This window comes from Alosa alosa, chromosome 9 (assembly GCF_017589495.1).
Source record: "Alosa alosa isolate M-15738 ecotype Scorff River chromosome 9, AALO_Geno_1.1, whole genome shotgun sequence".
Lineage (NCBI taxonomy): Eukaryota > Metazoa > Chordata > Actinopteri > Clupeiformes > Clupeidae > Alosa > Alosa alosa.
In genome coordinates this window covers 21,602,060-21,618,994 of record NC_063197.1, presented here as the reverse complement: position 1 = coordinate 21,618,994, position 16,935 = coordinate 21,602,060, and the positions used below count along the sequence as shown (strand labels likewise).

The 16,935-nt window shown below is 43.0% G+C and overlaps 1 protein-coding gene across 2 annotated transcripts in view; it reads right to left on the bottom strand.

Moving 5' to 3' along the window:
- Positions 1 to 16,935, bottom strand: part of rnf220b (ring finger protein 220b) — a 45,494-nt gene that overhangs the window by 6,889 nt on the left and 21,670 nt on the right. Inside the window, exons 3-9 of one of the 2 annotated variants that reach the window (XM_048252697.1) lie at positions 10,830 to 10,959; positions 7,875 to 7,920; positions 7,588 to 7,689; positions 6,606 to 6,648; positions 5,653 to 5,754; positions 3,569 to 3,615; positions 2,592 to 2,703 (exon numbers count right to left, since the gene is read on the bottom strand). In XM_048252697.1, the coding sequence (XP_048108654.1) occupies positions 2,592 to 2,703; positions 3,569 to 3,615; positions 5,653 to 5,754; positions 6,606 to 6,648; positions 7,588 to 7,689; positions 7,875 to 7,920; positions 10,830 to 10,959 (582 nt within the window). The remainder of the gene's footprint in view (positions 1 to 2,591; positions 2,704 to 3,568; positions 3,616 to 5,652; positions 5,755 to 6,605; positions 6,649 to 7,587; positions 7,690 to 7,874; positions 7,921 to 10,829; positions 10,960 to 16,935) is intronic. The other variant, XM_048252698.1, reaches the window with a different exon arrangement.

The window sequence follows — 16,935 nt, the reverse complement described above, 5'->3', positions numbered from 1 at the left end:
CAAAAACAGATTAATTAGCTGAACTGTGCTCAGAGAGAGACACTTCAAACCGCTTACTATGTGGCATACATGTCTGGATACACATTAACAGAGCCCAGTTCTTCATCATTGTTGTCATGTGATTCACCTATGTTGGGTGATCCTAAAGGAAATGCAATCTATAGGAAGTGAGTTTACATTCTGTATGGTAACTTGTACATAGATGCATGTGTCCACACAGTTGTCCCACAGGGACCAGTATCTGTCCCTGCATGTGTGTGTGTGTGTGTGTGTGTGTAGGGGGTACTCTAAGGGGGATATGGGGGAGCTGCCCCCCTCTCTCCTCCAGCAGACACTGGGGCTGATCTCTCTTCCTAACCCATCCAGCCTGCCAATATAATCCCTCCTGAAAAGGTCATCACCGATCTGGGCGCCCTTCAGTCACATTATGCACACCACAGCGCACACACACACACACACACACACACACACACACACACACACACACACACACACACACACACACACACACACACACACACACACACACACTGTCTGCCCATCGCAGAGGACATTACAGCCATGTCTGTGACACCCAAACATACATACACAACACATGTGTCCACACATACTCACACATACACACAGCACAGGGAACACACAGACATCCACACACTCAGGCGCTACTATAGAGATATGCATATACTGTATACAAAAATTCACACACCAAGATTCGCATAACAGATTTTGAGACTCACAATAAACATGCAACAAACCCACACATACCAGCAGACTATTACAATTTCTTTAACCTAAATATCTACAAATATCTCCTTTTAGCAAAGACATAGAGAAGGTTACACCTTCACCCTTGACATTTCTAAAGTATTGAAGGAGAAAACACATTTATGGTGTGACCAAAAAAAGAGAGCGCCACCTGCTGTTCGAGGTCAACCCCCACCTCTGTCTGTCCAGCTCCTTACGACTGAACTCTTATCTGTTTCCAACCCCTTTCAACACCCCCCCCCCCCCCCCCCCCCCCCCCCCCTTATCGCTGTGGAGTAAATCAGGAGAAATCCTGCTGAAAAGCGCTTGCTGATGTGTGCCTGATAGGACCCTTGAACATGAGAAGCCTGAGACCTCCCAGCCAAGGACAGAGCCACTTCGATCTCAGCCTCACAGGCCTTCTCGTGTCAGCAGACGATAACGTGTGTGTGCTGCTCTCTCTGCCTTTCTTCTGTCCTCTTAGAGCTTAGGGAAGCCGAAGGCTTGAAAAGGCATAGGGTTTCTTCACTGCTATGCTGCACTCTCATTCAGCTAAAGGGGACTATGAAATGTGAGTGAAACTGTAAGGCTATGATTTCCTAGACGTTTGAGAGTGTAAATTCTATCAACAGAGGAAGTACACTAAAGCAGGTGTCACAGTGAATATACGAGATGCATGTTATTTTTACTTATCTTGCTTATTTAGTTTATTTTCCTCATTTGTTGTTTTAATTATTTGTATTACATTGGATTTGGGTTACATATTATACTAATTATGATTTGATATACATGATCAATATCAACTTATAGTCAGCTGGAAGAAATCTCAATAAATCAATGAAACATTCAAAATAAGGGTGGAAGAATATGTTGATAGTATCAACTTGATACACTTAAGTATTACTTTGAAATAGAAAGGATGGAATTATTTGATGAGCTGGTAGAGTGTTTGGTTGAGTCTATCTTGCTATCTTAATTCCATGATCCATCTCTATGCCCCTCTTGCCTGCTGCAGTCTTCTGATGAGCATCTGCTATGTTGACCTTCCACCAAAACTAAGAGGTCACAGTCAAGACTCTTCACCTATGATTGCTTATTAGTGGGATGATTTACCTAATGCTCTTTGTTCTAGTGACAGTTTGGGATCTTAAAAAAACATCTAGAGACTCATCTGTTTACCTTGTGTCTAACTAATTAATTCTCTTTACAGTCATGGTTTCTATACATTTATCATTATTGTTACTATTCTATCAAATTCTATTTACCGGTAGTATATTACTAATATTGGTATATTTTAACCTCTGCTATATGACTTTAAAGGCACCCTTAACAACATTTGTTCTTCTCTGTGTCCCCCTACAGTTGAGAAGCACAATAATAAACAAACTAAATATTCGTATTTTGCAACAAAGTACGAACATAACTCTGATATAATATAGAAGGAATACACTAACAGCAGTCTGTGGAAAAAGATCTCTGAATTCCTGTAGCATAGCAGCTCTTTTTCTGTTTCGATTTCGGAGGAGCGATGGGGGGGGCAGTCTCCTACCCGAATCTAGAAAGTTGCTAGGTCAGTAATCGCCTACAGAGGGCCGCTCAGACAACGGTAGAAGTGCAGTTTGTCATGTTATGAGGTTGCCATCAAAATGATTTTGGAAACGTTATGTTAAGGTCAAAAAACTGTTAAGGGTGATTGTTAACTTTACAGTAATGTTAATGTAATGTTTATTGATGCCATTGTAACTCGTTTTGAACAAAAGCATCAACTAAGAACTAGAGACATAAACAATAGAAGGATGGCATTGTGTGATGAGCTGGAGGAGCGTTTGGTTGAGTCTGGCGCATACCTTTAATTCCCCTGAGGAATGAGGCCATGTGCTGCCTCTTCTTCTCACTCCACATGTAGTCCTCCCTGCCAATGTCCACAGAAACGTCCTCTCCCACACACACTCCATCCCTCTGTTGGGACACAAACACACATTCAAACCATTTATTTATGTCCACATGGAGAAAAGTGGTACAGGGACACAAATACACACACACACACACACACACACACACACACACACACACACACACACACACACACACACACACACACACACACACACACACACACACACACACTCACACAAATCACACATGTTTATGTAAAACTACAACAAGAGATGAACAAAAAGCCTTGCACATTAACATAGCATAAAACATAAAAGACTTTTAGGATACACTTGTTGGAGAAAAGAGAAAAGAACAATCTTTATAGCGCAGTTGTGGGTGGGTCGTCTTAAATGCCCCCTCTGGTCCTACTGTCACGGCCATCCATCTGGCCTATCCATCATGTGTATGTGTGTGTGTGAGTGTGTGTGTGTGTGTGTGTGTGTGTGTGTGTGTGTGTGTGTGTGTGTGTGTGTGTGTGTGTGTGTGTGTGTGTGTCCATGTCTGAACTGGACATGACAGCTGCCAGGGGACGCCTCCTGTCTGATCTCACCTGCCCATCAAGCACGGGCCCAGCAGAAACCTGTGATCTGTGAATGTGAGAGCATTCCACCACAGGGAGGCACGGAACCACAGGGGAGCAGGGGCCACAGATATGGAATGACAATTATTGCTCTAAGAAGACGACATGTCCTTGAGTACCAAGATACAAGGAGCCCTCAAAACCTACAGTAGAAAATGCCTCACTCCTAATTAAAATGAAATTAAAAAAACACACACACACAACCAAAATCCTCCTAACAGAATAATCACACACAAATGGACAAGCACATGCACATTTGTATTCAAACCCCAAACTGTGCATTGAGAAAACGTTGATTTATAGTACCTGGCTCTCTTCAGTTTTCTGTCTCTTTCCGAACTTCCCGATCCGCACTGAAAAAGAAACACTGAACTATATAAGCCATAAAGTCATAAACAAGTACTCTGACATCAAACATCACTTCGCTGGCAGATAAGAGATTGATGGGATTCAGGGAACAGGTCTATCCAGGATTCAGAATTAATCAGGTAAAAAGAATACATAACACAAGGACATCAATTAATATCAATTTCTTATCAACCAATTCTTTAAAGATCAATTTCTTCAATATTTGTTCTTACTTGGAAACTAAATTTAGGCCATGTGTTGATATTTTATGCTTTTGTTTTATCAATCCTACATTGATTTGAAAATAATCAAATAAAAGAACATTGATGAAATATTTACTATCTATCCAGAAATATACATTAGGAGGTAAAACAATTGAGAAATTCCACATAGCATTTTCTTCCAACAAATAGAGTGGCAGAACTGATTCAACAACGTTGACAACAAAGTAGAGTCACCAGTTCTATCTCTCAATAGGACTGCATGGCTAGATGTTCCAGTTGATGTGGCATGCCACAGAGAAAATACAAATGGACTGTAAGGTCCAAAGATGTGATGCTATCTCCATCCAGTAAACTAAAAACAGCTTTCATTATTTACAAATCTCCACACCATTTTATTTCTCCCTTTTCCACTATTATAAATTGTTCCTCTATTTGTTATCTCCAAAATTGATGTCATTTATTCTTATATGAAAACAGCACACATTCTGTCCATACATACATCATTGTTGTAACAAAACACACACACACATACACACACACACACACACACAACACACACACACACACACACACACACACACACACACACACACACACACACACACACACACACACACACATACACAGCAGCCGGAGGCACTGCACCAGGATTAACACAGCAGAACGAAAGCTTTTACTCCATAATTCGGGAGTGATTTTGCCTGACAGAAAATTGTCAGCAGGGACATTAATTTTTAGGTGTGTGCGATTATAACAGGGCCACTGGGAGGGGCCGTCGGGGCAGGCAGTAGTGGCCATAACTCCAACAGCGGTCAGGGTCCGGCGGCCCCACTAATCAGAGTACCAGAGCCGATGATAGACCAGGGCGTCATTAGCTTAGATAGACAGAGAGATGGAGAGAGAGAAAGAGAGAAAGTAGGAAAGAGGGAGAGAAAGAAGGAAAGAGAGAGGGAAAGAGAAGGGGCCAGATAGAGATAGAGGGCGAATGTGAAGTGGCTGATTAATTGGCCGTAAGAGGAGACCCCTCACGCCTCCTGTGCGTCTTTTGTATCTTAATGATCAGCCCCATATAGATTAATAGCCCACGTCGATGGCATGGGATTGAACAAAGCCGGCTAGATTGTCTTTGAGGTGCAGCTGCACATACAGATATGAGTCAGCCGTAAAGAGGAACCAAAAAGGTGTTCAGTTATGCAAGTCCCATGAACAGGTTTGGTTAATGGTGCCAGAGATTAGGCTAACATGATTCCTACCTGAATACTAGAAAAAAATAATTTACTATAAAAAGCTAAAAATGTATACGGTATATTTGGATTTTACAAAAATATTGACTCTAATCTATTTAAATGTTAAAATAAATTTAGATAGAGAGAGAGATATTGACAATATTGACTCTAATCTATAGTGGACAGTGGACACTATGTTTACACTTAATCTATAGAGCGTGTTTAGCCTACACAGATGGAATATTGCTATTTTAAGCATATAATTTTTGGCCTCACTTAGATGTTTATACAATATTTGGGAAAATATGAACAACAGGTTTTATATTAAATAGATGTATCTGTAATGCTAGTATTATTTTTGACTACATCCTCTAATGTTCATTGTATTCCTATTAGGTTATACTCTATCATCATTTCCCTACCGAAATACTGCTTGAAATTCTTCACAATTACATTACACTTTATATTGATTCCACACTGCATGACTGGGTGTGTGGTCCTTTCTCACTCCAGGAGAGGGAAGAGGGGATGTGGGGGACTGAGAGGAGATGGACGGATGGCGGAGAAGGGGCAGGGAGGGTGCGAGCCTTACCGGCTGGAGCGGGGCGAGGGGGGAGGGGGGTTCCGTCGCGAGGCCGAGAGGCCGCTTTAATACCCTCTTTGGCGTAGCACCTGCACCAGCAGAGGTCATCAACTGTTAACATATCAAGAGGTGAAGGGTTAATAGATCCTCTGCTCGTGGAGGTGCTAGGTCAGGAGAGAGAGAGAGAGAAAGAGAGAGAGAGAGAGAGAGAGAGAGAGGACGGCACGGGCGCAGCAGTGGCCTGTAACCATGACAACAGCACGCCATATTTTTGGGGGCAGTGTTTGCTATAATAATGGGCTGTTTTGGTCCAGTGATTATGGTGATATTCTCAAAATGTTTTATACGCTCGGTTTTATTTGATAGTGAATTATCATTTTTGTTTTCTAAGACCTCCATATTATGCCTTTTTCATCTGCATTTTTATTATTTATTTTTCACAATTTTTTGTCACAATTTTGAACTATTTTTTGCATACGCATCATCTTTCCATTACGATACCAAGTTAAACCTTACTCACAAATAAATTATTAATGAAAAGAAATGCTAAATAATAAATAAATAAATAAATGCCACAGCATTTCCCATCACCTCTTAGACATCTTTCTAATATATCTGTCCAAGATACTCTTTTAACCCTTCCGGCTACTGGCATATATTAGGCAGCTGCAATAACTTGCAATTAACCTAAGGCAAATTGGGCATGAAAACAATTTTGTCAATTTAAGCAATCATTACCAAAATATTTACAGATGATGTTTGAAAAGAACAAAGAATCTTGAATATAGGCCACACAATTAGAGTTATGGTTAGAGTATTTTTTTAAAAGGATAGGTTAGGAATTATTTCAGGAATTATGATGTTCTAACATGCTACATGCAAACATACTTAAATGAATATTACATTGAATAATGTAATAACCAAACAGTAATGACAAAAATATCAAAGGGTTGAATACGTACCATTCAGCCTTGTTTGCCTATTTGCCCTCACTCGCAGAAAAGTCTGTAAAATTAAGAATGTTCCATTAACAGTGGATATCAAAACATTAAAACAATTTTATTCTCAAAAGGTAAACCTTCACCATATGATGTATAAGTTATAAGATTCATCTTTGTCAGATTCTGAGGATATTCAGTAAAAAAGTCTCTCTGGTCATTATGGCTTCACTGATGGTGGAAATGATCAGTCTGCTCTCTCTCACTCACTCACTCTCTCTCTCTCTCTCTCTCTCTGAGCCAATCAGAGGAGCAATTTACCCAAATCCACCTCCATGCCTGTCAATCACTTAAGCATTCGCTGCAAAGTAATCCAAGCACAGACTGGGTAGAGCAGAGAACAAGAAACTTTAGACAGAATGCCATCTGAATGAAAGGGATGACAGCATTCACAGCATTTCATTTTCATAGATAGTTTTACATGCCTAGACATATTTTTCATGTTTTTAATGTATTTGTTGACTGTATTTTCGAGTTTGAGTTGCATGAGCATATGTAAACTGCATGAAGCTCAGTAAACATGGCTAATTTTCTGGTGCTACAGCTCCCTCTAAATGCTTAGTTCAGGGCTGTTGCCCAGTTCAGATGAAATAAAGTTTCTTTTTTTTATTATTATTATTTGGGAGGGGGGGGGCTTTTTTGCCTTTTATAGGACAGGACAGTGAAGAGACTGACAGGAAGTGAGTGGGAGAACAGATGGCATCGGGAAATGACCCGGGTCGGACTCAAACCCGGGTTCCAGTGCGCCCTTGGATCCAAAGCGGTGGTTGTGCCACAGCACCTCCGGAAGAAAAGTTTCTAATTCAGCATTGACATGTTTTGTGACAGACCTTATATAATTTTTAGACCTTATATTTTACACCTTACAAAATATGCAAGGCTACAGTAAACAATAAGTGAACCTGTGAGGGTAAACGTGTAAACACTGCACTGACTGATAAGTCACCTGATATCTGTCAGAGAGAAGAACATCCTCTGTAGGCTGTAAAGGGTGTGTGGTAATTGGTGGATCTCCCTCACGCTTAATATGCATTGCTATCAGCAAAGACTATGGAGACAGAAATAAACAGACAGACATTTATTTAACATTTCCTTTAAACATCACAAGTGGTCAATCAATAATCATAAGAAAACAAAGGCAACTGTCATTATAATTTTGATCCACTGTATAACTTTGTTTAGGTGTTAGCTAAAATGTTATCTTAAATATATACTACATTTGCATGTGCTTACCTTAGGTGTCAGTGCTGTGAGAGAGTCCTTCTGCATGGGACTTTTACTAAAAAGAGCAAGAGAGACAGAATCAGACTTAGACGTGTAGACAAATCACTGGATCCATCCTGCACCTTTATGGGCATATATCCATTACACATCTCCTCCCATCAGTGTCAACCATAACAACCGAGGTGTGCTTTTCTCTTGTTATTTATTAGATGTATGTTTTGTTTATCCTCCGCGAGCTTTGGGCTAAGAGCCTTTGCTCAGCCTAACAGCTCTACCACCGCCATACCCTGGGGCCAGGTTCAATTTCTAACAATTACTGTCCACGACAGTGTCATTAAGCCGATTAGGGCTGTAATTCCTTTATTGGAGAGATCTTTCTTGTGGATTGAGCGGATAATCTTTCTCTCCACACTGCCCCCCACCCCCACCCTACCCCCACCCAACCCTTTATGCTACTAGCGAATGTGCAGAGGAAAAGGCGTTATTAGCGGGTTATGATTTGTCTGCAAGTCGCCTGGAGCGCCTGGAAGTGATGAAATATGTCGGGGCGAATGTGGCAGTGTGTAAACATTACGCCTCGTGTGTGTGCTGATGGTGGATAAGGAGAGAAAGAGAGAGAGAGGGGGAGAGAGAGGTGGAGGATGAGAGAGAAGGAGAGAGAGAAGGAGAGGAAGAGAGAGAGGGAGAAAAAGCGCTGTAAGCGTCTCCCCCTCAGCCAGCCAGAAATGTGATCGGCGCAGCCAGAGTGCTTTTAATAGGGCTGAGGAAAAAAATGTAACCGGCAAGTCCAGAGAGCCTCTGTGTGTGTGTGACAGAGTGTGTGAGTGTGTGTGTGTGTGGGGGTGTTGATTGTGTGAATGTCAGCCAGAGAGAGAAATACAAGAAAAAGAGAGAGAAAAGAGACATAAACAGATAAGGAGGAAGACAGAGAGAGAGAGAGAGATGAAGAGCTGAATCTGTTACCGTAGTACTATTGTTCATTTAACTGCTGTCAGATTAACACACGGAATACCTGATGGAATAAATCCATCAGCCAATGTATGTGCAGAAGCACCATGCATACACAAACTCCCAGGCTGGTGATGGTGACAGACAGGGAGATCCCATTTATGAGTCTCAGGCTGGCAGAGCACACGCTCCCTGGCATGTGCCCTCCACTGAAGTGGATTAGACAGACCACAGAAAGCAGACTGGCACACAGCTGATTGGCATAGGATCTCACAGGGAAGAACACACATGCACATGCACACACACACACACACACACACACACACACACACACATACACACACTCTCTCTTTCTTTCTCTCTCTCTCTCTCTCTCTCTCTACACACAGAGAGAGAGAGAGAGAGAGAGAGAGAGAGATAGAGAACACTCATAGACACAACCACAGGCAGACAGAATCAGAGCACAGCACTCAGAAACACAGACGGGATTCCACTCCAAATAGGCATCTAGTCTGTGTACCTGCCTCAGATTTCAACACCCTTAAAGATGTCAAAGAAAAAGGGCCACACTGATTTTATATATACAAAAAATCACACACAAAGCAATGCCTGTTCCAAAAAAAGAAAGTCCAATAAAAAGACGTTGGAAATGAAAAGACAGGACTCCTGTGAAAAAAAGCTGAGGCAGAGATACAGGCAGCGACACAGAAATAACAAAGATGATAAAAGGGTAAAGGGGGGCGCTGAACAGAGGAGAGATAAAAGTAGACAGAAAGAATAAGAGAAAGATAGAGAGAGAGAGAGAGAGAGAGAGAGAGATGTAAAGACAGCTGATGGAGGAGAGCAAAAGGGCTCATTCCCATGAATTTTGATGAGTATGCTTTGGCTAAGACGCAGGCCTGGTGCTTCAAAATGAACAAGGATGTGTATGTGAGTGTTTGTGTATGTTGGCCGGGGTGTGTGTGTGTGTGGGGTGGGGTGGGGGGGGGGATGTTGGGCAATGGAAACTAGAAACCCATGGAATCGGGTACTCCGGTAAAGCCACAAAGCAGGGTGAATCTAATTCACTTTCAGTAATTATATTTACACAGTAAATTAGACATGAGCTGGGGTGAGCCTGTCCACAAACACACACAGACACATACAGACAGACACACACACACACACAGATGTGGCAAAGGTGCAAACAAAAAAAAAATCTCTGTATTTGTCACCAGAGCACAATCTAAGGTGACACGCAGAAATGCACCTCGTTTAACGAGATATGCCTGTATAATCCACTGCATGTGTCTGAGTTGGTGCATTCCCTGTGTGAGGATCCTGGAGTCCAGCTGAGTGAGAGCACGGTGGTAAACATCCTAATAATTGATCTGGCACCAGCGATAATTGTTTTTGGAATACTTACAGTTAACTGTCAATGCTGATCTGTCCTCAATCAGAACGCTATTACCATCATATCCGTTCAGATGGCCCTGGATGCCTGGCTGCTCAGATCCAGCTCTCAGTAAAAATATCATCTGGGATCGGTTATGTGAGACTTAAGTTTCAACACAGTTTGGCTAAATTAATAAATCAGTTAACTTCCAAAAAACAGGCATTCCTTCCCAAAACTGTTTTGAAAGTGTAATTGCACTGACAGGCATCCTCTAGTGGTGGCTAGACAGTCAGCCAGAAACGCATCGCTTCAACCCTAGACATTTTTCAAATACCAAATGAGTGCTGGAGCTCCAGAGTTGCCTGAACATTTAGATAAGAAATGCTAAAATGCTTACAACTCCTTTAAGTAATTAATGTGTGTGTGTGGGGGGGGGGGGGGGGGGGGTTGGGTGTAGGTGTGTAGGTTTGTGTGTGTATGTGTGTGTCTGTGTGTGTGTCTGTGTGTGTGTGTGTGTGTGTGTGTGTGTGTGTGTGTGTGGTGTGGGTGTGTTTGTAGGTGTGTGGGTGTGTGTGGGTCTGTGTATGTAGGTGTGTGTGTGTACAGTAGGTGTGTGTGTGCGTGTGTGTGCGTGTATGTACCTGAGATGTAGCTGGGCGAGGCGCTCCATTTCCTGTTCCATGTGACTCTGCAGCTCCCCCGGCCGCAGCATCACCTGGCAGATGGGGCACACGGGCACCTGGCCGGGCTCACAGCGACCTTTGACCTTGGCTGGGGAGAGAGCGGGGCGGGCAGAGAGTGAGTGGGAAACACACTGTAAGAGTAGGGACGCAGACAGGAATCCAGAACCATCTGACAGAATATTGTCAACGGACAATAAACAAGGTTGATCTGTTTGACTTGTGGTTTGACAAATTTGAGTTTCTTGCACAATATAATATGAAATATTACAATCATATTATTTATAACATTGTCAAACATTGGCCTCTTTGAATACATTTGTACGGTCTTCTGGCTCTTCCACCCTTTCACTGGCTGAGGAAATGGAGAAAGGAGAAGAGAGATGAGAAAAGACGAACATTGGATGAACATCAGGGCAAACCCTTCTCCCGACCATAAGCCTCTGAAAGGGCCCCATGTTATAAATTCATTGTCTTCTGTCATTTGTCTCCAGCCAAGAGCATCTAAAATCATAACCACCTTTCACCCCACCAGAACTGTCAGTGTGTAAAAGAAGCAATGAGGCAATGATGATGGCCATGACTCTTTGGCAGCTGAATGGAAGAGTACAGATTTGACAAGCCGTCTGTTTCACATGCTTCACTCAATCCTACACTAGGATCTCTTGTTCCTCTTGCTGTGACTGTTATTCACCTCCTCAATTCCATGCAAGAGAACAGTAAGAGGCTAATATCAAGGAATAACGTGGGAGAGGGAAAGACAGAGTGCAGAAGAGAGGTGTGTGTGTGTGTGTGTGTGTGTGTGTGTGTGTGTGGGGTGTGTGTGTGTGTGGGGGGGGGGTACGGACTTTAATGCAGTAAAAGAGCTCATCATAGTGAACTATCCAGTCACTCTGTCAGTCTCTGATTCGTCCAGCAGACCACCAACATCGACGCCAACTACTGACAGGTTTATTTCAGCAGAGGGGCTCTGGTGATAAAACATTAACAAGTGTGAAGCATCGCTACGCTAGACGAACCTGACCCTGAGCAAAACAGAACTAGAACCAATGTCACGTTCAATAAAACTCAGTGCCGGGCCTCCGAGTCTCCCCACTCATTCCTGGTGCCGACCGTTGCGAGGAAATCTATTTACCAAATATGACCTGTCAAAGACACAGTGACAGGAAGCCCAGTCGAAGGAAATGGAGAGCACAGGGCAATACGGTCCCACTAAAGAGCCGTTTAAATGGCACCAAATGGAGGTGGATAAAACATTTTCAAATCTGCACGGTGTGTGTCTCCCTATGCCTGTCCCCAGGAAAAGTGACAGCCTGCTATGCGTGTTTCTCTATTTTATTCCCTCCTCCCATCTTGCATTGCGTGCTAAATGAATTTCCTGACATGCATGGTGCGTTCCAGGTCTCGGCCCTGCTCCGGTCTGCTCGCGCATGCTACGACCCGGCCCGCTTGCTTGCGCTCCCTCGCGTCAGTAAACAGCCGAATCTCTCAGCTGAAATTGAATTTATAACTGCATTACCATCCTCAGATAACGCTCTCAAATAATACCACGATAAGAGGAACTGAATTGGATTCTGTGCTGGTTGGCTTTTTTTGCTTTGTACCCCCATTTGGAGGTCTCTCCTTTTCTTTGTGTCGAGAAAGAGAACGCACACTGACTCTAGGAACTTGGCGAAGTGCTGATCACGGGATACGTAATATTAAATACAGAAAGAGATTGCGCAATCTGGTAGCTAAGATGCCACAATGGTTTAATAGGAGACAACGTTTCGGCCTATGACTTTTCTCAAGTCTCATTTTCTAACATCTGTAAATTCCAGAGGTTGATGGCCTAACTGTAGCAGGTTCATACAACCTGGTAGTTACAGGGGAGTTAAAGCACAAAAGGCTTTGTCTGTTGTGCTTAAACCTCCCCTACACATTTAATAATATAACAATGAGAATATTGTTTAAGTCGCATAGAAATATTGTCACAGAGTGGATGACAAGAATACTGTATTTCATTTGGGTGGTGTAAATATGCCCAAACAGTGAAATCCACAAGGACATGTCCAAAAAACCTGATTTATCAACACTATCCACCTCCTGCTGTTACAAGGCCTGCATTGTCCTTTCATGTGCAATGGATATGCCAAAGCATGTTGTCACATGCACATGTCACGTGTGTGTGTGTGTGTGTGTGTGTGTGTGTGTATGTATGTATGTATGTATGTTTGTGTGCTTTTATCTGTGTCCTTTGTCCAAGTGTGAGTTTGTGTGTGTGTGTGTGTGTGTGTGTGTGTGTATGTGTGTGTGTGTGAGTGTGTGTGCATGTGCATCTGTGTCCTACACATGATGTGTGTTCTGGTGTCTGTGTGGTGTTTACGCGTGTCAGAGCGACAACGTTGACAGTTGTTTGTTTAATCAATCACCTGGTTGTCAGCACGGTGTGAGCCATCATTGGAAATTGAGTTTAGCTCCCATGGGGGAGGGAAGCAAAGCAAATGAAAAGCCCATTAGCCAGCTAGTGACCGGGGGACACGGAGGCGCAAGACGCACCTCCTTTAATCCAGCCACCTGCCTGTTCCTGGTGTCTCTTCAATGCCAAATCAAATAACAGGGAACTCTGGGCAGCAAGACAGACGTTTTTGAACATTTTCACACTGTTTTTTGTTTGTTTTTGTCTGTTTTTGTTCACTCTCAACATTTGCTAAACCACACATGTCTAAGTCTAGTTTAAGGACGCAGTTCTCAGTGAACAAACATGTCTGGATGCTTAACTAAGGGTTACGATTTAAGTCATTTAGACAAAATATTCATTTAAAATATTTTGTCAATAGAATTCAAAGAAAGCACTCTTGCCTCAAACAAATTTAAACATCTCTCAGATTATTTCTGTGGATAAAGAGACTGCATGAGGGTGTATGTCAATGGTAAGAGTTCTAAAGAGGAAAAATGGAAGGATGGACTAGCATGTGTTCCAGATCTCAAGTCAAACCAGATGAGTATTACACTTGTAATGCTTCTCCAAATCATGTAAATACAGTACGTTCCTGATTCACAACTGGTGGTTGCTAAAGGGAATCCCAGTTCGGCATTCCTGCGAGCACTTTCAAAAATCAGAGATTAGCAAACGATGCCTCTGGGACCTCGGCGGTAGCCCATTAAGGGAAACAAAAGGATCTGAGAACAATTCAAATGAAGTACCAGAGTGACATCACTGCCCGTGGCTTTCTCTGGCATTTCCTGAAGTGCACGCGCACAGAGGGCATTTAGTGGCAGCCGATTAGTGGCATACATCCATAAAGCCAGGCACAAGGGCACTGCCCCCCAACACACACACACACACCCCTCGCCCGCCCGCCTCCTGTCATGAATTTGCCTTTCAGTGCCGCCATAATTGGGCCGACCTTTGAGCAATCTGAGGGCAGGCGGAAGGCGTGGGGGCTGGCAGGGGGGCTTGTTCCTTGGCAGGCTTTCTGACGAGCGCCGATTTATAAAAGCGGATTGGCTTTTTCCACACCTGCGATCCTCCCCCGTCATGTACCTAGAGCGCGCCTGAGCGGTCTGGTTCATATTTAAGACATCAAATGTTTTTCATTTTATATTGCCTATTTCATCCTATTTGAAATATACTTTCCGAGACAAGGGCAGGGGGAAAGTATGCATGCTTGCAGTCTGTTTTTATTGGGGAAATAATGGCCCATTGAGAAAGGGTATTTAATGGGGAAAGTAATAGGCAACATAGTAACACATCTGCTGTGGAAAGTCATTTCCTTGATTTTTCAAAGGTAGTGGGCATTTTTCTTCCTCCTCCTCCTTTTATTTTTCGACTCAGAATAACTCAATTACGGAGATGCATGCCCATGGACTGAAAAAGACTTTATTACCTCAGGTCTCGTCTTAGAAGTCTGATTAGCCGCGCTTGAAAGCATCTGTGTGGTGCCGCGACAAAGATCATTACTGCACTCTCTTTCCCAAAATAAGACACCCCCCCCCCCACCACCCTCTCTCCACCCCCACCCCACCCCAAAGCCTTTCAACAGATCTCCATCAATATCCAAGGCGTGTTATATGACCATGCCTTCCCAATAAGACCTCAGCGCACCCTCCCCCTAATAAAATAAGTGTCTGATGCTGATTCTTCGGCCCAATCTCCAATACAATCAATCTGGCGCAGCCTCAGGCCCAAGCCCGTATGGCCTCACTTACAGATCAATGTTTACATGTTCTCAGCCCTTATTCTCGCTCCCACTGTCTGATCAATGGCTCATTAGGGCTCATTTATTGAATAATCAAAGCCGTGTTATAACACAGACCACCTGTTATGTTTGAAGCCATGGCCTGCGTATCAGATGGAGTATGGTTCATGATGTGGCCTGTCATTGGGTTTAAACGTGTGTATGTGTCTGAGCATGCACCTGTGTGAATTAGTGTGCACACACACGCTGTCTCAAGCATTCACGCTATCTCTAGCTGTACTGGTGCCTGCTGATGTCTATCATCAGCTCTGTCTATCATCAGCTCTGCAAAGACACAACAGGCTTTGCATGACTAAGCATTCATATGTGCAAAAGCGTTTTTGTGAGCATCTACACTGCAAAAAATATAATCTAACCAAGTGTTATTAATCTTATATTAAGAACTATTCTAAAAAAGATCTATTCTAAAAAATCTATTCGGTATTGTTTTTAGTATGAATAGACTTACCTAGCGCTCTCTTGAAACATCATTTTGACTTAATTTAAGAACACTTTTTATTACTGTAAGACAATTTTACTCAACGCACTGGCAGACAAATATGCTTGTTTTTAGAACAAATTTGCTTAAATCACTGGGAGACAAATGAGATGTCTTAAAAGAAATCATACTCTTAAATCAAGTCAAATGCTAAGAGCACTAAGTCTCTTTATACTGAAAACAATACCAACTTTTTTTTTTTATCTTGAGATATCTATAATTAATCTATAAGATTAATAAGACTTAGTTAGATGTGTGTGTATGTGTGTGTGTGTGTGTGTGTGTGTGTGTGTGTGTGTGTTTATGCACATTTATGGATGTCGATCAGTTCAATTCACATCTGCATGATACCCACCTTTCCTTGACATCACCTGACTCCAGTGTGACACAACCTTGAACCGTCCCATTGCACTCATGATGATAGAATAGTCTGTGTGCCTTTGTATGAGTATAGGTTTTTGCGTGCAGCCTCTAAAGTATGTTTGTGAGTGAATATGTGTGTGTGTGTGCGTGTGTGTGTGTATGCATAAGTGTGGTTATGTGTCTTTAGACAATTTATTAAGCTGATCAGCTCCATTCATGTCTGCCCAGCATGACCGTGACATCATCTAATGACCAGCATGACACAGCCTGAGAACAGCGCACCGCATCGCACTATATTGCCGCTTCGCACTGCACTGCGCTCGTGGGCACAGCGGTCTGCTAATCCTGCTGGACCGCTGGTCAGTCTGCTGTCAGCGCAGACCCCTCCAAGCCCATTAACTTCACCATCAGCTGTTTCCCGTAGAACGCCTGGGCCTCTCGTCTGACGGCCAATCACTTCCAGACTGCCCACAGCCCTTTTATAGCCAATCATCTCTAGAGCTCCGCCTGAACACAGATGGTTCAATTCTGAATTAACATCACGGTAACTATTTATACATCCGAGTAGAGTGGAGTGTGCGTACGGAAAGTTATATGACATGCAATTCTTTTATTTTTAACAGACTGAAACTGTAGGGGTGCTAATCTGAAGGGCAGACTACTATTAGTGAACCTCCTGCATGTGCTTGGAGGGTAAAAAGTAAGAGTTGAAGAGCTGGAGAGAAAGTGTTTTTTTTTGGAGGGTGGGGGGTACGGGGGTGGTTGTAACACTTTCAAACTAAACAGATGTGAAGGTGTTTTGGATTATACCTCGGACTCTAGCGCTGAGAGAAGCCATCGGAGATGCCAACTGACACTGGCCCAGGCCTGACCCAGATCTGGCGCAGGGTCTCCTCCTTGCCTACACGTGAACATCTTCAGCTCTGCCCCTGGCTGCGCTCTGGGGTGCAGATGTGGTGATTACACAGATACATAGAAGGTGCCT